The sequence below is a fragment of the Dioscorea cayenensis genome, chromosome 5 (assembly GCF_009730915.1).
Source record: "Dioscorea cayenensis subsp. rotundata cultivar TDr96_F1 chromosome 5, TDr96_F1_v2_PseudoChromosome.rev07_lg8_w22 25.fasta, whole genome shotgun sequence".
Classification (NCBI taxonomy): Eukaryota; Viridiplantae; Streptophyta; class Magnoliopsida; order Dioscoreales; family Dioscoreaceae; genus Dioscorea; species Dioscorea cayenensis.
In genome coordinates this window covers 19,824,089-19,841,546 of record NC_052475.1, presented here as the reverse complement: position 1 = coordinate 19,841,546, position 17,458 = coordinate 19,824,089, and the positions used below count along the sequence as shown (strand labels likewise).

General features: G+C 36.7%; 1 protein-coding gene and 1 long non-coding RNA gene across 4 annotated transcripts; one reads left to right on the top strand and one right to left on the bottom strand.

The window, feature by feature from the left end:
- Positions 1 to 4,634: 4,634 nt before the first annotated feature.
- Positions 4,635 to 12,298, top strand: LOC120261390 (aminopeptidase M1-like). The gene is given in 20 exon segments (XM_039269266.1): positions 4,635 to 4,924; positions 5,030 to 5,128; positions 5,130 to 5,176; positions 5,283 to 5,385; positions 6,938 to 7,124; positions 7,223 to 7,316; positions 7,572 to 7,725; positions 7,933 to 8,037; positions 8,138 to 8,254; positions 8,525 to 8,638; positions 9,314 to 9,496; positions 9,971 to 10,289; positions 10,369 to 10,490; positions 10,571 to 10,668; positions 10,919 to 11,096; positions 11,197 to 11,311; positions 11,413 to 11,480; positions 11,569 to 11,646; positions 11,738 to 11,815; positions 11,890 to 12,298. Coding segments are annotated over 20 exon segments (2,703 nt in total). The 5' UTR covers positions 4,635 to 4,666; the 3' UTR covers positions 12,076 to 12,298.
- Positions 12,299 to 14,461: 2,163 nt separating this feature from the next.
- Positions 14,462 to 17,221, bottom strand: LOC120260777. 3 transcript variants are annotated; one of them, XR_005536491.1, is made up of 6 exons: positions 17,033 to 17,221; positions 16,799 to 16,951; positions 15,737 to 15,796; positions 15,159 to 15,216; positions 15,011 to 15,027; positions 14,462 to 14,884 (listed from the first exon to the last, which is right to left on the bottom strand). It is a non-coding gene; the product is annotated as an uncharacterized LOC120260777 (long non-coding RNA). The 3 variants fall into 3 exon arrangements; XR_005536492.1 differs by lacking the exon at positions 15,011 to 15,027 and having other exon boundaries at positions 14,463 to 14,884; XR_005536490.1 differs by lacking the exons at positions 15,011 to 15,027; positions 15,159 to 15,216 and having other exon boundaries at positions 14,469 to 14,884.
- Between the last annotated feature and the right edge of the window lie 237 nt (positions 17,222 to 17,458).

The window sequence follows — 17,458 nt, the reverse complement described above, 5'->3', positions numbered from 1 at the left end:
GGTCTAATATCAAGGTTATGAATACTTTGAAGGTTCTCGACCCAGCCACAATGATGGTTAAGTTAGAAGTGTTTTTAGGCCATTACTCATTCCTTCGAGTTGAACTTTTCATACTTGAGAAAATCCTTGTTTTCATGCAATTGGGCTTTTGAGTGGTATTCTCTTGTATACCTTATGAACTAATGTTTCAATGATAGGCTTATCTTATAAGTGGTATTGAAACGTGTTTTATGCATCCGTGGATTTTAAATTTTGTTGAAACCCTCATTTAATAGAAAATGGGTATGTTATGAGGTTATTGATTTTATTCTTGTATCTAGTGTTTATCCACACTTACGTGAAATGTCAGAATTTATGTTTTAGTGCAATATGCTGTTTAAGAAAATTCTTTGGATTATTCGAGTATTCTGCTAAAGCTGTGCTAACCCATTCACTGAGTGACTTAGGTTACTCACCATCTCCCTGATTTCCAAGCTCTAGTAGGCAGTAGTGTGGCTGTGCAGCGAGCTCTAGGCATTGTTCTAGTTATTTTGCTATTTTCCTGTCTTATGTATATTTCTTATTAAGCATTTTGCATTGTATGAGGATATGGATCCCCTAGTGTATTTGTCACTCTATTTGTATGTTTTTTTATGTTGCTTTTTGCTGTTTGAAACTTGGTAGCATTTTGAGGCTTGTACCTTTATTGAATTCCATTATTAGGTTTTGATGTTGTTGCTTCCTCTGCGTCCTAAATGTACATTTGGTTTTGTATATCTTCCTACATAAGCCTTTTTCTGGTTCAGTGTTATTTATTCCATGATTTGTGTTAGTCTTGCGGCGACTCAAGAGTAGAGTGGTGAGGTATCTTTCCTCGGGTCATCGTGGCGGTTGTTGCGTCTCGGGTTCACTGGTCAAGGTGTGATAGTTTTGACTTCATGGATAGTTTTGACTTCTATGGTCTATAGGAGACAAAACTTGAAGTAATAACCCAAGCATGTTGGAGGTTTATTGGAGGTAGTCAGCTTGACAGCTTCATATACCTCCCAGCTAAAGGGTCCGCTGGTGGTATATTAATTGTTTGGAATAGCTAAGTACCTATGGGTAGGAGAATTTTTTAGGGGAACTTCTGCCTTACAAAGGAGTTTTCTTGCCCTGATCAGCCCACCTGGCTCTGCATGCCCACCTATGACCCAAATGACCATAACCTAAAGTTTGATTTTTGGAATGAGATTCGTATTAGCAATGGACATTCCCTACTTCCTTGGGTCTTAAGAGGGGAGCGGGACTTTGATGTGATATTTTTCCTTTTGAAGACAAAAAGAAGAGACAACCAAATATGGATGATATCCGCAATGCTTCCCTTTTAGCTCAAGACTTGCATCTTTTTGAACCCCTTCTTGTGGGTAGAAAGTTCACTGGATAAATAACCAATTAGACCCTACCTGAGACTGGCTCTACTGTTTCCTCACATCTCATAATTGGTGTTCGAGGTTTCTTAGGGCAACCCAGAAACTTCGTTGCCAAGATTTGGTTCAGACCATGCCCCCATTTGTCTTGAAGCCGGTGCTCACATGTTCTGGTCCCCCGTCCTTTCATATTTGAGGCTTTCTAGGAAACTATAAAAAGATTCAGTATACTTGTAGAAGATTGGTGGCAATTATCCATCTTTGCTCATTGTGGGGCATCCATCTTAGTTAAAAAAACTTGTATTCTTAAAGCACAAGCTCCTCACATGGGCAAAAGATGTTTTGGGCTCTATTACCCAGCTAAAAAATTCTCTACTTTTTGAACTTAACTCTTATGACATTTTGAACGAAGTGAGACTATCAACCTCTGAGGAATTGGCAAAGGAAGAAGGTCTCCACTCTAACCTTGTCTCTATTCTCCATCAAGAAGAACTGTATTGGAAGCAACATTCTAGGATTACTTGGCTCAAAGAGGATGCTAATAAAAGATTCTTCCATGTCTGTAGCTAATGGTTGTCGCAATTGCAATCTTATGTCTCGCATCTCCTCTTGGGAAAGATTGGGTTGAGGGAGATATTGCAACTGGAGCAGCATTCACAGACTACTTTCGCTATATTTCTAGAATTATGTGTGATTTCTGTTTTCAAATAAATTGGTCAAGACTATTTGCTCGTAAGGAAAGTTTTAGACTTATCTATGGTAGAAGCTCCATTTTCCCTCGCATAAATCAAGAAGGCCATCTTTTACCTGGGTGCAGACAAAGCACCACGTCAGGATGGATTCCCACTATATTTCTTCCAGAAGTATTAGTCAACCATTAAAGTAGATCTTATTCGACTATGTTTGGATTTTCACTCTAGAAGGGCCAATCTAGAGCGTATAAACAGGGCAAATATTGTTTTGATCTCTAAGAAGTCTGATGTAATGGAGATAGCAGATTTTCAACCTATCAGCTTGATTAATTCCTCCCTTAAAATCATCTGAAAGATTATTATGAACCGATTAAGTGGAGTGATTAACATGCTTATAGACCCTATACAATCGGCCATCATAAAAGGCAGGTGTATAGCAAATAACATCATCACAATTGAGGAATTGATTTTCAACATCCAAAAGTGTAAACCTCACAGGACATGTTTTCAAAGTCAATTTAACCATGGTGGATTCGAATTTTCTACAAGACCCACTCAAAGCTCATGGTTTCGGCAACTGCTGGATTGCATGGATTAGGGTAATTCTATCTACTTCCAAGGCTAGAATCTTATTAATGGTTCACCAACGGGTTACATTTGATATCAATGAGGACTCAGATATAGCGACCCCCTTTCCCCTCTGCTTTTTGTGTTAGTAATGGATGTGCTTCGTGCAATGTTCAACAATGCTTTGGCATATGGTATTTTACTTGGCGTTCCTCTAGAAACTTATGGTAAAATGTGCCACCTACAATATACAGATGATCTATTGTTGTTCGTGACTAGAGGGCTAGAAGATTTTAGAATTTTTAAATTGATCCTTTACCTCTTTGAAGGCATCTCTGGATTGTCAATTAACTTTCACAAGAGTTGCCTTTATTCCTCCATGTATGGAGTTTTACTATAGTTGACAGAGATTCACACTCTTAATTGCATAGTAGACCAACTCCCAGTTACTTACCTCGGCATCCCCATCTTAGGAAGAAGCCCTCGTTGCCAAGATTGGCTTAGACTCACCCATTCAGTTAAGGCCCACCTAGCCTCTTGGAAGCTCCGATACATGTCTATGGGTGGCAGACTAAAATTTATCAACTCGGTACTCTCCTCTATCCCTACTTATTGGATATTAGTGTTCGAGCTTCCAGAATGGATAATTTTGGACATTGACAAAATTCTCGGGATTTCCTTTGGAATGGTAAGGATTCAACCCACTGGAAATGTAGACTTGTCGCTTGGTCACATAAGGCAAAAGATCAAGGGACAGGAGTGTTTTAAACTTACAAGATTTTAACTACGCCCTTTTAGGTAAATAGTGGTGGATGTTCTCAAAGGATCAATATTTATGCTATTCACCAGTAATCTCCTTCAACTACAACTGTTTCGGTTATCGAACATTGTTTCCTCATTCCACACAAGAAAAACTCCGAGGGATGAGTGGCCTAGCTAACTTCTTCCATGTATGGCAAAACCACTACCTCACTATAGTTAATTTCTGCACATTATCATAAACTACTCTCAACGATCAGCTCTGTGACCTTTGAGGTTGTCTTTTGTCAGAGATAATTGAGGGAGTGGACATTAAGACCTGGTGATGAGAGAAAAGTAAAAACTTTACCGTTAAGTCCTTTTAGATCTTTCTAAATGACGGTGGCCTTAGAAGTCCATTGCACAAGTCTTTCTGGAAAGAAGATTGCCCTCTCAAGATTAAGATTTTCTCTTAGTTAGTTTTAGAAAATGAGGTGCTAATCTTAGAAAATCTAGCTAATAGGGTTGCAACCATATTTCCATAACCAGCTGTGTTCTCTACTACACAGCGGTAGAGATTTCACAACATTTGTTCCTGGACTATACTTACATAGTTGAAATATGGGCACACTACTCTACCCTTTTTAATATCCCAAATGTACCGGTCACCCTCGAGGAGGTTTGGTTCGCTTCGGCTGCTTGCGAAGCCGATAGTTTTTTTGGCATGTGAAATCTCATCTCTTGTGCAATCTGGTGGAACATCTGGATTGAATGAAACAATTGCATTTTCTTATGCATAGCATCTTCTTATATTTTGACAGTATGTAAAATTGATCACATCGTATTTGCTTGGATAGATGAAGCGTTGGATACTCACAAGGCCAGCCTCGAGGAGTCACTCCCAACGATCAAAAGAAGTCTTGACTTCATGTGATCCCTATCCTCGCTCCTGAAGGACCAAGTAGCTCACCAAGTACCTCTATAGTCAACCTTTGATGCTGTCTTTTGTTTTTTTTCTTTTGTTTTCAGTTTTTTTTTTTATATTTTGTGGCCTCTATCTCAGGTAAATGCTTTGCTTTTCTGATTTACTTTACTTCTGCTTTTGTACTAGTTTTTTTTTTCTTGAATAAGTTGAATGAAGGGGTGGTTTATCCACATTTATCCAAATAAATAAATAAATTACTTTAAATGTCAAAGAGAGATAAGGAATAAATCTCTTTATATATAAAGAAAGAAAGCCTGAAGGGATGCATCTTCTGCATCAACTCAGAGATATCAGCGATGGCGATGGCGATGGCGATGGAGCAGGGGCCGCAGCAGAGCGTGGAGCAGTTCAAGGGACAGGCTAGGCTTCCTAAGTTTGCCGTTCCGAGGCGCTACGACCTCTCATTCAAGCCCGACCTCTCCGCCTGCACCTTCACGGGTGCCGTCCAGATCACCATCGATGTCATTGATCCTACCCATTTCCTGGTTCTCAATTCGGCGGAGCTCGCTGTCCGAGATGGCTCCGTATCGTTCAAGAGCCATTATTTCGATAAGGTAACCCTTGATGTATGATGATTCTCGTAAAAAGTTTGGATTTTTAGGATTTTTATTTGGTGGGTTTTTTAAATTTATTTTTTTTATTATGATTTGTTGTTCAAGGAGCTCCGGCCATCAGAGATCGTCTTGGTGGAAGGGGATGAGATCTTGGTGCTTAAGTTTGATGAGGTTCTTCCGATTGGAACTGGTGTTCTGGCCATTTGGTTTTGAAGGAACGCTTACTGATCGGATGAAGGGGTTTTATAGGAGGTGATTAAATTTGTTTTTTTTTTTTAAGTGATTCTTTTGTGAAGATGGTTCTTTTTTCCCCTTTTCCTTTTCTCTATGTTTGTTTGGTTTCCCATGCTTGCTTTAGTGTTTATGAGCACAATGGGGAGAAGAAGAACATGGCAGTTACTCAATTTGAACCGGCGGATGCGCGCCGGTGCTTTCCTTGCTGGGATGAACCTGCATGCAAGGTTTTATTGTTTATCTTTGGGTCTATGCAGTTGTTTGTTTTTTGAAAATTCAATTGAATTGTACTTATACTTTCTCAAGGGCGACTGTTTCATAGAAAATATATCAAGGCCTGTGGAAAAAATATCTTGTTTTGACAACCATTGATTGAGAAAGAATGATGAAAGATATGGCTTTTATGTTTAGGTGTATTAGGATGCATATTTTATTTGTTCACGCCTGTAAGTTTGATGTTGTGGTTTGTATCATAAAATTTGGTAGATAGTGTCCATAGTCAAATTGGTGATGTGCAGTTTAGTGTTTTTTTTTTTTAAATTAATATATTTGCTTCACTGAGTGCTTGAGTGACTGGGGGCAAATGCTTTACGGGTTTTAGTTAGGTTTTCAGCAGTGTTATGAAGGCACACCTAGGTGTCCAGGTGCAGCACCAAACCTCCTTAGTGCCTCTTTAGGGTCTAAAGTGAGCTGCCTCTAGCCAGGTGAGGTTTTTTCACGTTTTTTTGCGACTCTTTCTGAACGCTAAGTGCTGAAAAGACGTGCCTGATTGACGGGACTATATGTTCTTTTTTTGTTGTTTTTTAACTAGGCGTCCAAGTGCAATGCCAAACCACCTTAGTGCTCTTAGTAGGGTACGCAAATAGCTGAAAAGACGCTCTTGATTAAAGAGACTATTTGTTTTTGTTTTTTTTGTTTTTTTAACTAGGCGTCCAGGTGCAGTGCCAAACCACCTTAGTGCCTCTTAGTAGGGTATGCCAATTGCTGAAAAGGCGCGCTTGATTGAAGAGACTATTTGTTTTTTTTTATTTTTTAAAAATTGTATTTATTTTTGCGTTAAACGTTAAAGTAGACCCTACTTTAAATCTTTCTATTTAAATTTAAGGTCTTAAATAGTAACAATTTCTTTAAAAGAACCACAATTTATTAGGTATTGGTATCTCAAAAGTCCTATTAAGTAATAAGTCTATTAAGAATAAATACAGTCTAATAACTTAGTTTATTAAGAATAGAATTTCGATCAAGTGTGCGTTGTTTTTGTGCCTTGCGCCTCGAGCTGTATGAGGGTCTTAGCCCCTACGGTGCGTCTTGCACCCTTAACAACAATAGTTTTCAAATATGGGATTTCTTGATTCTCCTAATTCATTCATGCCTTTTGTTTCATCCTTTCGCAATGTGCATCCAGTTTTTACACTGGTAATGAGGCATTTAATTTTTTATTTTATTTTTGGCAAAAATGTTAATTTAAACTTTGTAAAACTTCAATTTATATGATTATATGGTGTTTATTTCATGTCCATGCATGTAAAGCTTTATTACAATATAAAGTGACGTGAAATATGAAGGGAATGAGGCTTGTGAGACTGAACATGATGGGAACCATATAGTTGATTTGCCCCCATGATTATTATTATTATTATTATTATTATTATTATTATTATTATTATTAATTTTTTTAAAGATTTGGTTATGTGCTCGTTTATTGTTGTTCTTGTGATATGTAACCCTATTTGGTTTTACAACCTAATACCCATTTATTTTGCTCATGTTCTTTATCAGGCTACATTTAAGATAACTTTGGAAGTGCCCTCTGAGTTAGTAGCCCTGTCCAATATGCCAGTTATCGATGAGAAAATTGATGGATCTTTGAAGATGCTATCTTTCCAAGAATCTCCAATTATGTCAACATATTTGGTGGCTATTGTGATTGGCCTGTTTGATTATGTAGAAGGCTCAACAACTGATGGTATAGCACAATGATTTATTCTCAAACCATCCCTTCTGCTTCTCCTTTCTTTAAGATGATAGACAGAAGTTTGTAACTAATCAAGCATGTTTATTCAGGGATCAAAGTGCGAGTTTACTGTCAAGTTGGGAAGAGCAATCAAGGGAAATTTGCTTTAGATGTTGCTGTGAAGACGTTGGATGTTTACAAGAAGTATGTTTTGCATTAGTTTTTGATAATATTTTACACTGAGGAAGTTCAATTCTTGTTTTGTTAAAATATTCCCAATAGAATTTACTATTTAATTTTTAGTTATGAAAGCTATTTATATTTAGATAACTGTTTTGGTAGCAACTGAATGCTGATTTTGTATTTTATCCTTCTAGCGATTTAATGGTCTTATGTTAGTTGAGATGCACCTACTTGGCATAATTGTTGTATACTGACTGATTATTTAATTTCACACAGATATTTCAATGAGCCATACCCTCTTCCAAAGTTGGATATGGTTGCTATTCCTGACTTTGCTGCGGGTGCTATGGAAAACTATGGTTTGGTTACTTATCGAGAATCAGCTCTCCTATATGATGAGCATCACTCAGCAGCTGCCAATAAGCAACGGGTGATCCTCACTTCCTTATTTTCTTAACATTAAGCTGAACAAAAGTTTCTTTTAAAATGTGCTTTCTTTCTGCAAGTTGTTTTCATTTTTCAGTTCTTAAATTTAATAATTCTTGATCATTTATATAAATGATAGCTTAATTTGATGTGTAATAACATTATATATATTTTTTTTGTGAAGTTAATTTTTATGCTTTTCTTTGCTCAGGTAGCAACTGTGGTAGCACATGAACTGGCACACCAGTGGTTTGGAAATCTTGTGACAATGGAATGGTGGACTCACTTGTGGCTCAATGAGGGGTTTGCAACTTGGGTAATCAAACCTTTTTTTTTCTCTTTTTACTGATTATAAAGAGATAGTTTCAACTGGACACTTATGTCCATTTCTCTTTCAAATTTTTTTTTATCTGTAGGTGAGCTATCTATCTGCCGATTCATTATTTCCTGAGTGGAAAATTTGGACTCAGTTTCTTGATGAGACAACTGGAGGTCTTAGATTGGATGCACTTGCTGAATCTCATCCTATTGAGGTAAAATTTCTTGTGTGCTGATTTATTTAGTGCTTTAGATAATCAAAAGCCTTGACACACTATATAAGTTTTTATTGGCCATAAACTCTTCCATGACTTTTTACCTTCTTGTATAACAAAGTGTTTGATTTATTGCAGTCAAATATCGTAATGATTAAGGAGGACAATTGACTCTTCATTTTCCGCCTTCACCTATCTTATACTTGTTCATTTAATGCTGATACAACTATGTTCTATTGTTTTTTGGAAAAAAAATTCGCTTAACTTCAGGTTGACATAAATCACGCCAATGAGATTGATGAAATTTTTGACGCCATAAGCTACATGAAGGGAGCCTCGGTTATTCGAATGCTGCAAAGTTATCTTGGTGCAAATGTTTTCCAGGTTGTATGTCCAATTGATTTTTTTTTTTTTTAATAAAAAATTTATATTTATTCAGTCTTGAACTGCCATAATGATGTCTATGGACACTTTCACGCAATTAAATATGTTTTGACATGCATACTACAACCTATCTTTATTGTCATTAAGCACATACCTCCTTGATGATTTTAAGATTAGTTGAAAGAACCGGACAATCATTGAGAAAATACTTTCTGGGGATAATCTTTAATTGTAAAGTCAATATATTTGTTTTTTAACATCATAGGGTAGGCGGCATGGCTTCTTTAGTTGGTGACTTAGCCAAACTTTCCATCCAAAAACTTTGAGTTATTCTGTTCAATTTTTTTTATAAAATTAATTATATATATATATATGTATATTCATTAATTAAAATTTTTAAACATATTAATATTAATAATATTAGTTTTTAACTAAAAAGGCAATAAGTTAAGTTTATAATAATTGATTAGTTTTAAATAAGATAACGTGTGACAGCTTGTACAAAACCATTCCTACCAAACAAATGTTCAAAAAAAGATTTCCTTAGTCACACTTGCTGATTCACCAACAGTATCGTTAAAGGTTTCCTATGGTGATTAAATTCCTTTTTTCCTGAACAGTATCGTTAGGCGACAACTTATGAAAGTAAGAAAATTGTCTCTCGTTTTTTATCAGAAATCATTGGCATTGTACATAAAAAGATTTGCATGGTCAAACGCAAAGACTGAAGACTTATGGGCTGCTCTTGAAGAGATATCGGGTGAACCTGTCAACTTGATAATGAACTCATGGACGAAGCAGAAAGGATATCCTGTTGTTTCTGTAAAAGTTAGTGCCGACAGTCTGGAATTTGAGCAGGTTTGTTAACAAAATATTTTATTTCTCCACCTTTAGACACAGTGCTATTTTTTCATCATTCAACATTGTTTTGCTTCGGAGTTTGGACAGGCTTAGGATGGTTGTTGATTAGGTCAACTGTTAAAACTGGAAAACTTAGGAATTAGCTTGCCATAATCATTTTCCTGGACCCAAAAAAAAAAAAAGATTTGTTTGTGATTATTTAGAGATAGGTGATAATTGAAGGCCAGATCATGTTGAACAATTGTGCGGGATAGTGGATTGATCACAGACCTAATAAACTTAAATGTTAGGCAGGATAAATTCCCTATTGGCTTCCAGTCTCTGTTTTGTCTTATAGATAGACAAAGCTAGCAATAGTTGATGAATTACAGACATGGCTTCATTAAGACAAGATAATATCTTGCCTGAAACTATTAACAGTGTTTGCTGTCAGGTTGTCTAATCTGAGGTTGTTTTTTTCCCCAATTGCAGTCACAGTTTCTGTCAAGTGGATTAACTGGCGATGGACAGTGGATGGTTCCTATAACTATTTGTTTTGGATCGTATGATGCTCAGAAAAAATTTCTATTGAAAACAAAAATCAAGAAGTTGGACAAGTTGGACTTTTCAGATGCTTCGGATATTAGTCATACCTTAGTGGAACAGGGAGGCCAAAGGAAAGGTGGCCAATCTTGGATCAAAGTCAACATTGAGCAAACTGGTTTCTATAGGGTGCAATATGATGATCAGCTGACTGCTGGACTTAGATATGCCATAGAGGCAAAACAACTCTCTGAAACTGACAGATTTGGTAGTATTACTATAAACTCGTTCATTTATTTTTCATGGTCACAAGACTCACAACTAATTTATTATTCTTCTCAATGCAGGTATTTTGGATGATTCTTTTGCCTTGTGCATGGCTTGCAAGCAGACAACATCTTCCCTCATTTCTTTGATGTCTGCTTATAGAGAAGAGCTCAGTTATACAGTGGTTTCACAAATGATCTCGGTTTGTTTTGTCCCCGTGCATTTGCTTCTACATCCAATAAATTTTCCCTAAAAGTATCCTTTGTCTTTTTGGTTTGGCAGATGAGTTACAAGCTTGCAAATATGATAGCTGAGGCCACTCCAGAATTATTAAATGAAACCAAACTGTTCTTAATAAATCTTCTCCAGTTTTCAGCAGAGTAAGAGCACTTGTCTAGCTTTTACATTTTAATTTTATGGTTTGTTCATGCCGCAATTCATGTCTTAATTTTACTGGTAGATGCTGATATATTAGGAACATAATCAATCTACCTTACCTTGAATTTAAAGGGTCATTCCATTTGCTTGCCATATGTACAATACATAATTGCTTCATCTCTAAGTGATCGTGTAGTGACAACTTAAATAACCTTTAGCTTCCACTTGATTTTTCTTTTCCTTTTTAAATAGGAAGTTGGGCTGGGACCCCAAGGAAGGTGAGAGCCACTTAGATGCCATGCTTCGAGGGGAGATATTGACCGCTCTTGCTGAACTTGGGCATGAAAGCACTCTACATGAGGCAGTGAGGCGTTTTACTGCCTTCTTAGATGATAGAAATACCCCACTCCTGCCTCCGGATATAAGAAGGGTTGAAAATTTTATCATTACTAGTTCACAATCATCATATCACTTCAAATAGCTACTTAGTCATACTCCCTTTTTACTGAATTCTGTAATTTGTGATGCAGCCTGCATATATTGCTGTGATGCAAACAGTCACTGCTACCAATAAGTCAGGATATGATTCTCTGCTGAGGGTTTACAAGGAGACAGACTTAAGCCAGGAGAAAGTGCGTATTCTAGGTATGCCAAAATTGCTTCCTCTTCATCTTCTTATCCGTCTTGCCTATAAGTTTAGAAATCTCATTATGCATTGAGATGTCTCTTTTATTTTACTTTCTTAGGTTGCTTGTCTTCTTGCCCTGACGCCGCTGTTGTTCTTGATGTTCTGAATTTCATCTTGACACCTGCGGTAAATATAAGTTGGAATTATTTTTCCCCATGATACACTTTTTTTTTCTCTCTTAGCTGAGGCCAACTCTTTGTCGAGATGTTTGTAGGTTCGGAGTCAGGATGTGGTGTATGGACTCGGAGGAATTAGTAGGAAAGGACGGGAAACCGCATGGATTTGGCTAAAGGTATGTTATGCAATTCTTGATCTAGCAAAATTATGTTTAAAAAAATGTTCACATGTCGATAACAGTCACTGATTTTTTTATTGAAATGCAGGAAAACTGGGAGTTCATCTCAAAGACATGGGGTTCTGGTTTTCTAATCACTCGTTTTGTCAGTTCTATCGTATCACCGGTATGTCTAACATTATTCTCGCTCTTCCCTTGAAACCTTGTATTAAAACTGAGCTTGCTCTGCCCTTGTATCAGTTTTCATCTGATGAGAAAGCCAAGGAAATTGAAGCATTCTTTTCGACAAGAATCAAACCTTCAATATCCCGAACACTGAAACAAAGCCTGGAGCGTGTCGGGAACAATGCGAGATGGATCAATTACATTAAGAATGACAAGGAACTCGGAGAAGTTGTGCGAGAGTTGGCATACAGGAAGTATTAGATGCTAGGTTTCCATCTCTATTTAATGCTAGTAGGGTAAAATGAGAACAAAAAAAACACTCCTTTATGATTTGTCTTGAGAGGTTTTCTTCAAGAATAAATTGGACATTACCTATCTGCATTTTCGGTATTTTTGTTGGTTCTTTACCAAGCTTTTTAAGTTGTCTCTGTGAATTTCAATAACCACCTTATACTCTCAGTAATTTTATAGTGTTTTTTTTTTTTTTTGATAAAATATATTCATAGTGTTTCAATTTATCTGTTTTGGCCATTAAGATGGGTTTTTATTTTCTTCTTATTTTGTGTCTAAAAATATTTTATATTATCGATTGATGTCGGATATAAAGTGTTGTGCGATAGATATGCCATGTAGAGCGGCTGTTTGCAATATAACATGGGTGCTTTTGTGTACATGACTCATCATGTGTTATTGTTTTTGCTCTTTTGGTTTAGAGAGAAAAATAAAAGAAAAGTTTAGTTTATTGACTAAAAATACGGATAATATTTAAATAAAATGGACAAAAATAAACTATTATAATAAATGAATAAATTATTTATTAGTAAAAATATGGCTTTTCTATAAGATGTAGCAAATATAGACCGTCACTGTGGCACACTAGATCCCGATCCTGGAGGCTGTGAAATAAGATGGACGGGAGCACCAAGACCTGGTGACAACAGCAACGGAGGTACTGGAGACAACAACGGAGCAGTGGTCGGTAGTGGAATCTGTTGAGAAGCAACAAGAACAGAGCGGGGAGCAGCAGGTGGTGGAACTATATTTAAGGACCGAAGAAGAGTCTTCTCAACAAGCTTATAAGCCAAAGTATCACTAGCAGATGGAGGAGTAACCCGGTGGAAAAGCTGAGCATGAACTGCCTCGAACTCAGGCCGAAGACGCATAAGAAACTCATAGATGCGGAGATGGTTACAGTCTTGAGCAATGGAGAGACACTGGGCACATGTTGGAGAAGGAGATGGGGCCATCTCATCATACTGACGCCATAAATCACTGAGTGTTGCGAAAAAGCCCTAGATAGAGCTCTCACATTGGTAGGTGGCAGTGAGAGTCTGTAGCAAGGAGTAGCGCAACACCTGACCAGAGGGAAGATAGAGTGTGCGCAAGTGATCCTAGATCTCCTTGGCTGTAGGAAAATCACAGACTGCCAAATGAATAGGAAGTTCTCACGATTGACAAATAATAGCAATTGTGCGAGAGTCATCCTTAGTCCACTTGGCCAAGTGCTGGGATGGGGAGAAAGACACACTGGTAATAGTAGACTGAGAGAAGCCTGTGGTGACTGCAGTAGAAGAAACCGGAGCCGGTCAGGTACCATCAACATGACCCCAAAGATTAAGGCCTCGGAGGAGCACACGAAGGGTGGAGGACCACGCCTTATAATTCTTTCCATTAAGCATCACATCGGACTTCTTAAGGTAGGAGACTTGGGAAGAGGCCATGAAAGCCAACACCAAGGAAAAAGGGAAACACCAACGCAGTGAAGAGGAGATCGTGCGCCGGGGAAGCACCGACGAGGGTCACCGGGTAGAGGAGAGATGATCGCAGACCGGCGCAGGCGCGCGGTGGAGAGAAGATATGGAAGAGACCAGGCGTGCGGTAAAGTGCAGGCGCGCGGAGGAATGCTGTGAGGCGGACACGGCCGGCGGCTTCGAAAAAATTAGGGTTTGGCTCTTGATACCATGTTAGAATTAGATGAGCTCATTATCAATTAGAACAAGGTTGCATATATATATATATATATATATATGTATATACACAAGTATACAAGTATGGCATATATACAAAGATGGATAGACAGCTGTATACACAACTGTATTTCTTAACACAGGTATACAAATATGGCAAATATACAAAGATGGATAAACAGGTGTATACACAGCTGTATTGCCTAACAAGAATCAATTCAAAATAAGAACATAAAAGCCAATAACGGTGAACCTTTAAAGAACCAAAAATCTTTATCAATCAGTAGCATTAACAATCAACAACATCATGAAAGCCACTAGACTAAGCAGGGATTTACCTTTAAATCACATTGGAGAAAAATGAAACTCATTATGTATACACCAAATCCCGAAGAACAATGTATTAATTAATTAGCACATAGATGACAACTTAAAGTTTGACCCACTTTCATGTTTATCGAATGCATTTTAATTTGAGAAGAAAACTTAAACAATAGCACTAATTAAAATCTAGGCAAAAATAAGTGCCATGTGGTTTTCAAGTGTCTTATTTTTATCCTATCATCTTAGTATTTAACTGAGATGATAAATAACTCAATCTAAATTGCAAACTCACCAGTGAAAACAAGCTTTTGGTGGATATTATTGGTGAGTAATGTGAAATTAACTTCAAGTTTAAATCTAATAACAGCTGCATCAACTAGCACAGGAAAAGATGCAAGTTAAGACTACTTGAAAATTACTAACATGCCTATGTACAATAGAAGATATTAAGCAATTCTTGATCAATATGTTTTGTGCTCCATGCACATTTTAGGGAAACAAATTTCCAGTCGTAGTTCTACAGGAGAATAATAAAATACCACCACAGAAATGGGTAAAAGTGTAATTGGCACAAGCTTGTCAAGACAATATATGTCCAAAGGAATTGATACAAATATGATTCGAAGAGAACACAATAAAGATACACACTCAACAGCATTGCCACCCATATATCATCTCACCTTTGTACCCTAGAACTCATGTCCTGTGGAATTCTTGCTCTCTATAAAGGAACTCAGTTGCGAATGGATGCAACATTTAGTAAAGTCTTCCTGTAAAACCTGCAGACATAAGTTGCATTTTTAGAAAAGGATTTATTTTACAATCTATGAAAAGTAAAAGTTCATTCCAAGGATGAAATCTTTTTTGCTTTGATGAACCAACATTATTTATGAATGTTCCTTCACCGGGTTTCATCTCAATCCTGTAAATTGTGCAAATGAACTGATTGAACATATAATGCATTGGACAGTTTGCTTTTGATAATCTACAATTCAAACATAAGGCATCACTGAACTATATTCATATGAAATCGAATATTCCCGAGTTATGTACCTTTGAGTAAGAACTGCAGAGCCATCTACAAAATTACCCAGGCCACCTGCCATCTAACCTAGATTCAACACAGAACTTCCATGTTGAGACCAACCAATAAAAAACTTAATTGTTATCTTTATCAATTAAAACTGTTAACCGAGAATATTGAAAGAAAATTGATGAGGCAGCCCCATCTCAGTTATTTCTCAACAAGAACAGTTTCTACTTTCTAGCATACTTCTCCACAATAAATACAAGAGGGATAGGCTCTGATGTTCATTAAGGGCAACTACCTTCAAAATAATCATACCATTTGATCTTTACAAAGAAGAAAACTAGCTAACTAAGACAATCGCAGTCCCCCCATGTCCATTTCTATCAGAAACTTCTACTTGTGTTGTCCCATAATCCTGCAATACTACTTCTCCAGGCACACAAACACATCACTCTTACCCGAGCTGTACATTAAATATTAAGCGGTTATGGTAGCATGCTTCTCATTTGTGAAATATTAAACAAATTTTGTTTCGATAAATATTAAATGATTTAAGTCCCAAAAACACACAAGTTCCTTTCTTTAAGCTTAATGCAATTACCTCATGAAGAGTACCATCACCACCAACAGCTATAACATCATCATCACCATCCCTTATTGCCTGTATTACCAAAAACAAAATAAGGGTTTGAAAGGAAAATTGGCCATTTATCACACTTTCAAATAAAATTTATACCTTCCTTGCAATTCAAAAGTTAAGCCACACAAAGTAATACACCATATGCTTGCAATTATATCCTATCTTGATACTTTAAATCAAGATTTGAAAAGATGCTAGCTATTAAAGAGTAAGAAGAAAACTAAACTATGAAAAAAATAGTCTCTCCGCATTTGTTACAAAATGAAGCATCAATGACAAATCCAGCCTTCAATATCAAACTAACAAGCCAGCCAGGTCAACAATCACAAGAATGTAGGATCACTATACAAAACCTGCAAACAATATCATCAACACTTTGAACCATCTTCAGAAAAATCACTAAAAACACAACACTAAACACTTTGACATAACCTTAATCAAATAATTTTTAGATGATACTTTTCTCAAGCATATAACTTCACAATCATGTCATTTCTATTAGTTCACTCTCTTTAGTTTCTGGAAGAACAACAACTAGTTCAAACATATGAAAGAAAAACAATCAAAAGTTTCAAAGAATTATACAAGCACAAAATATTAGTTTTATATAACTATATAAAAAGAAGTCTGAATATTTCTTACACATCTACTAATCCGGTCATAACAACAACATCACCATAGTCTAGAAAATGATCACCAATAACAGAACCCTGCAAATGATCATCTACCTCAATTACTAAAGCAATGTTTCCTCCTCACACCTCAACTGTTCAATCCCATAAATTAAAAAAAAAAATAGCAAGATATAATTACTTTCAGAAACACTTACAGGCTCTTATCATACATATTCAAGCTTCAATAACCAAATCAAAATCAAAATAAAAATAGTCAAAAAATCATAAAACCTAAGAACAAGAAGATTAACAAAAAATAAAAATCAAAAATCAAAACCACATTCAACAACAAAATCAAAACCACACTAAAATTAGGGACAAAATCAAAGAACCAGAGAAAGAGATGAACTTGGATAGTCTTTCTAGGATGAACCGGCGTGGCTTTAGCTGGATTCTTGCGATCGTCACTGTTATGTCAAAACCCCGAACAAATTTGTGCCCTAATGTCGGCCAGAGCCTTTGAGAACAACACTGACACATTGTAGTGTAAGACCTTCAATAGCTACAACCCAAAGAAGAAAATCATCACAAATTGATTGAAATTAGAACCCTAAATGGAAACCATCATCGGTTTTCATTGAACCTAGCAGTAGGAGTCGGTGATCTTGAGATGGACATTGACGTGCTTGGCAGAGACCTCAATGATCTTGAAGCAGAGATGGTTATGAAGGTGGCGTCGACGGTGACGCGCTTGGAATAGATGAAGGTGGCATTGGTGGTGAAGCAGAGACCTCAACGTTCTCATTTTTGTGAGGGAGAACCATTAATTGAATTTTTTTTAAGTTAGTGTGAGTGAGTGGAGATGATCTGATGGATATTAATTAGTGAGTGTTCAATTTGTGTGAGTGAGTGCTTTTTTTATTAATTGAAAATTAGAGGGGGTTTTCTACCCTTGTATAGTTTTATAAAAAAATTAAATATACAAGTAGTTTTTTTAAAAACCCCTCTACAAATGTGTCTCTAAAAATAAAAATCGATGTAGTGATACTAGTGTCATTTTGAACAAAAA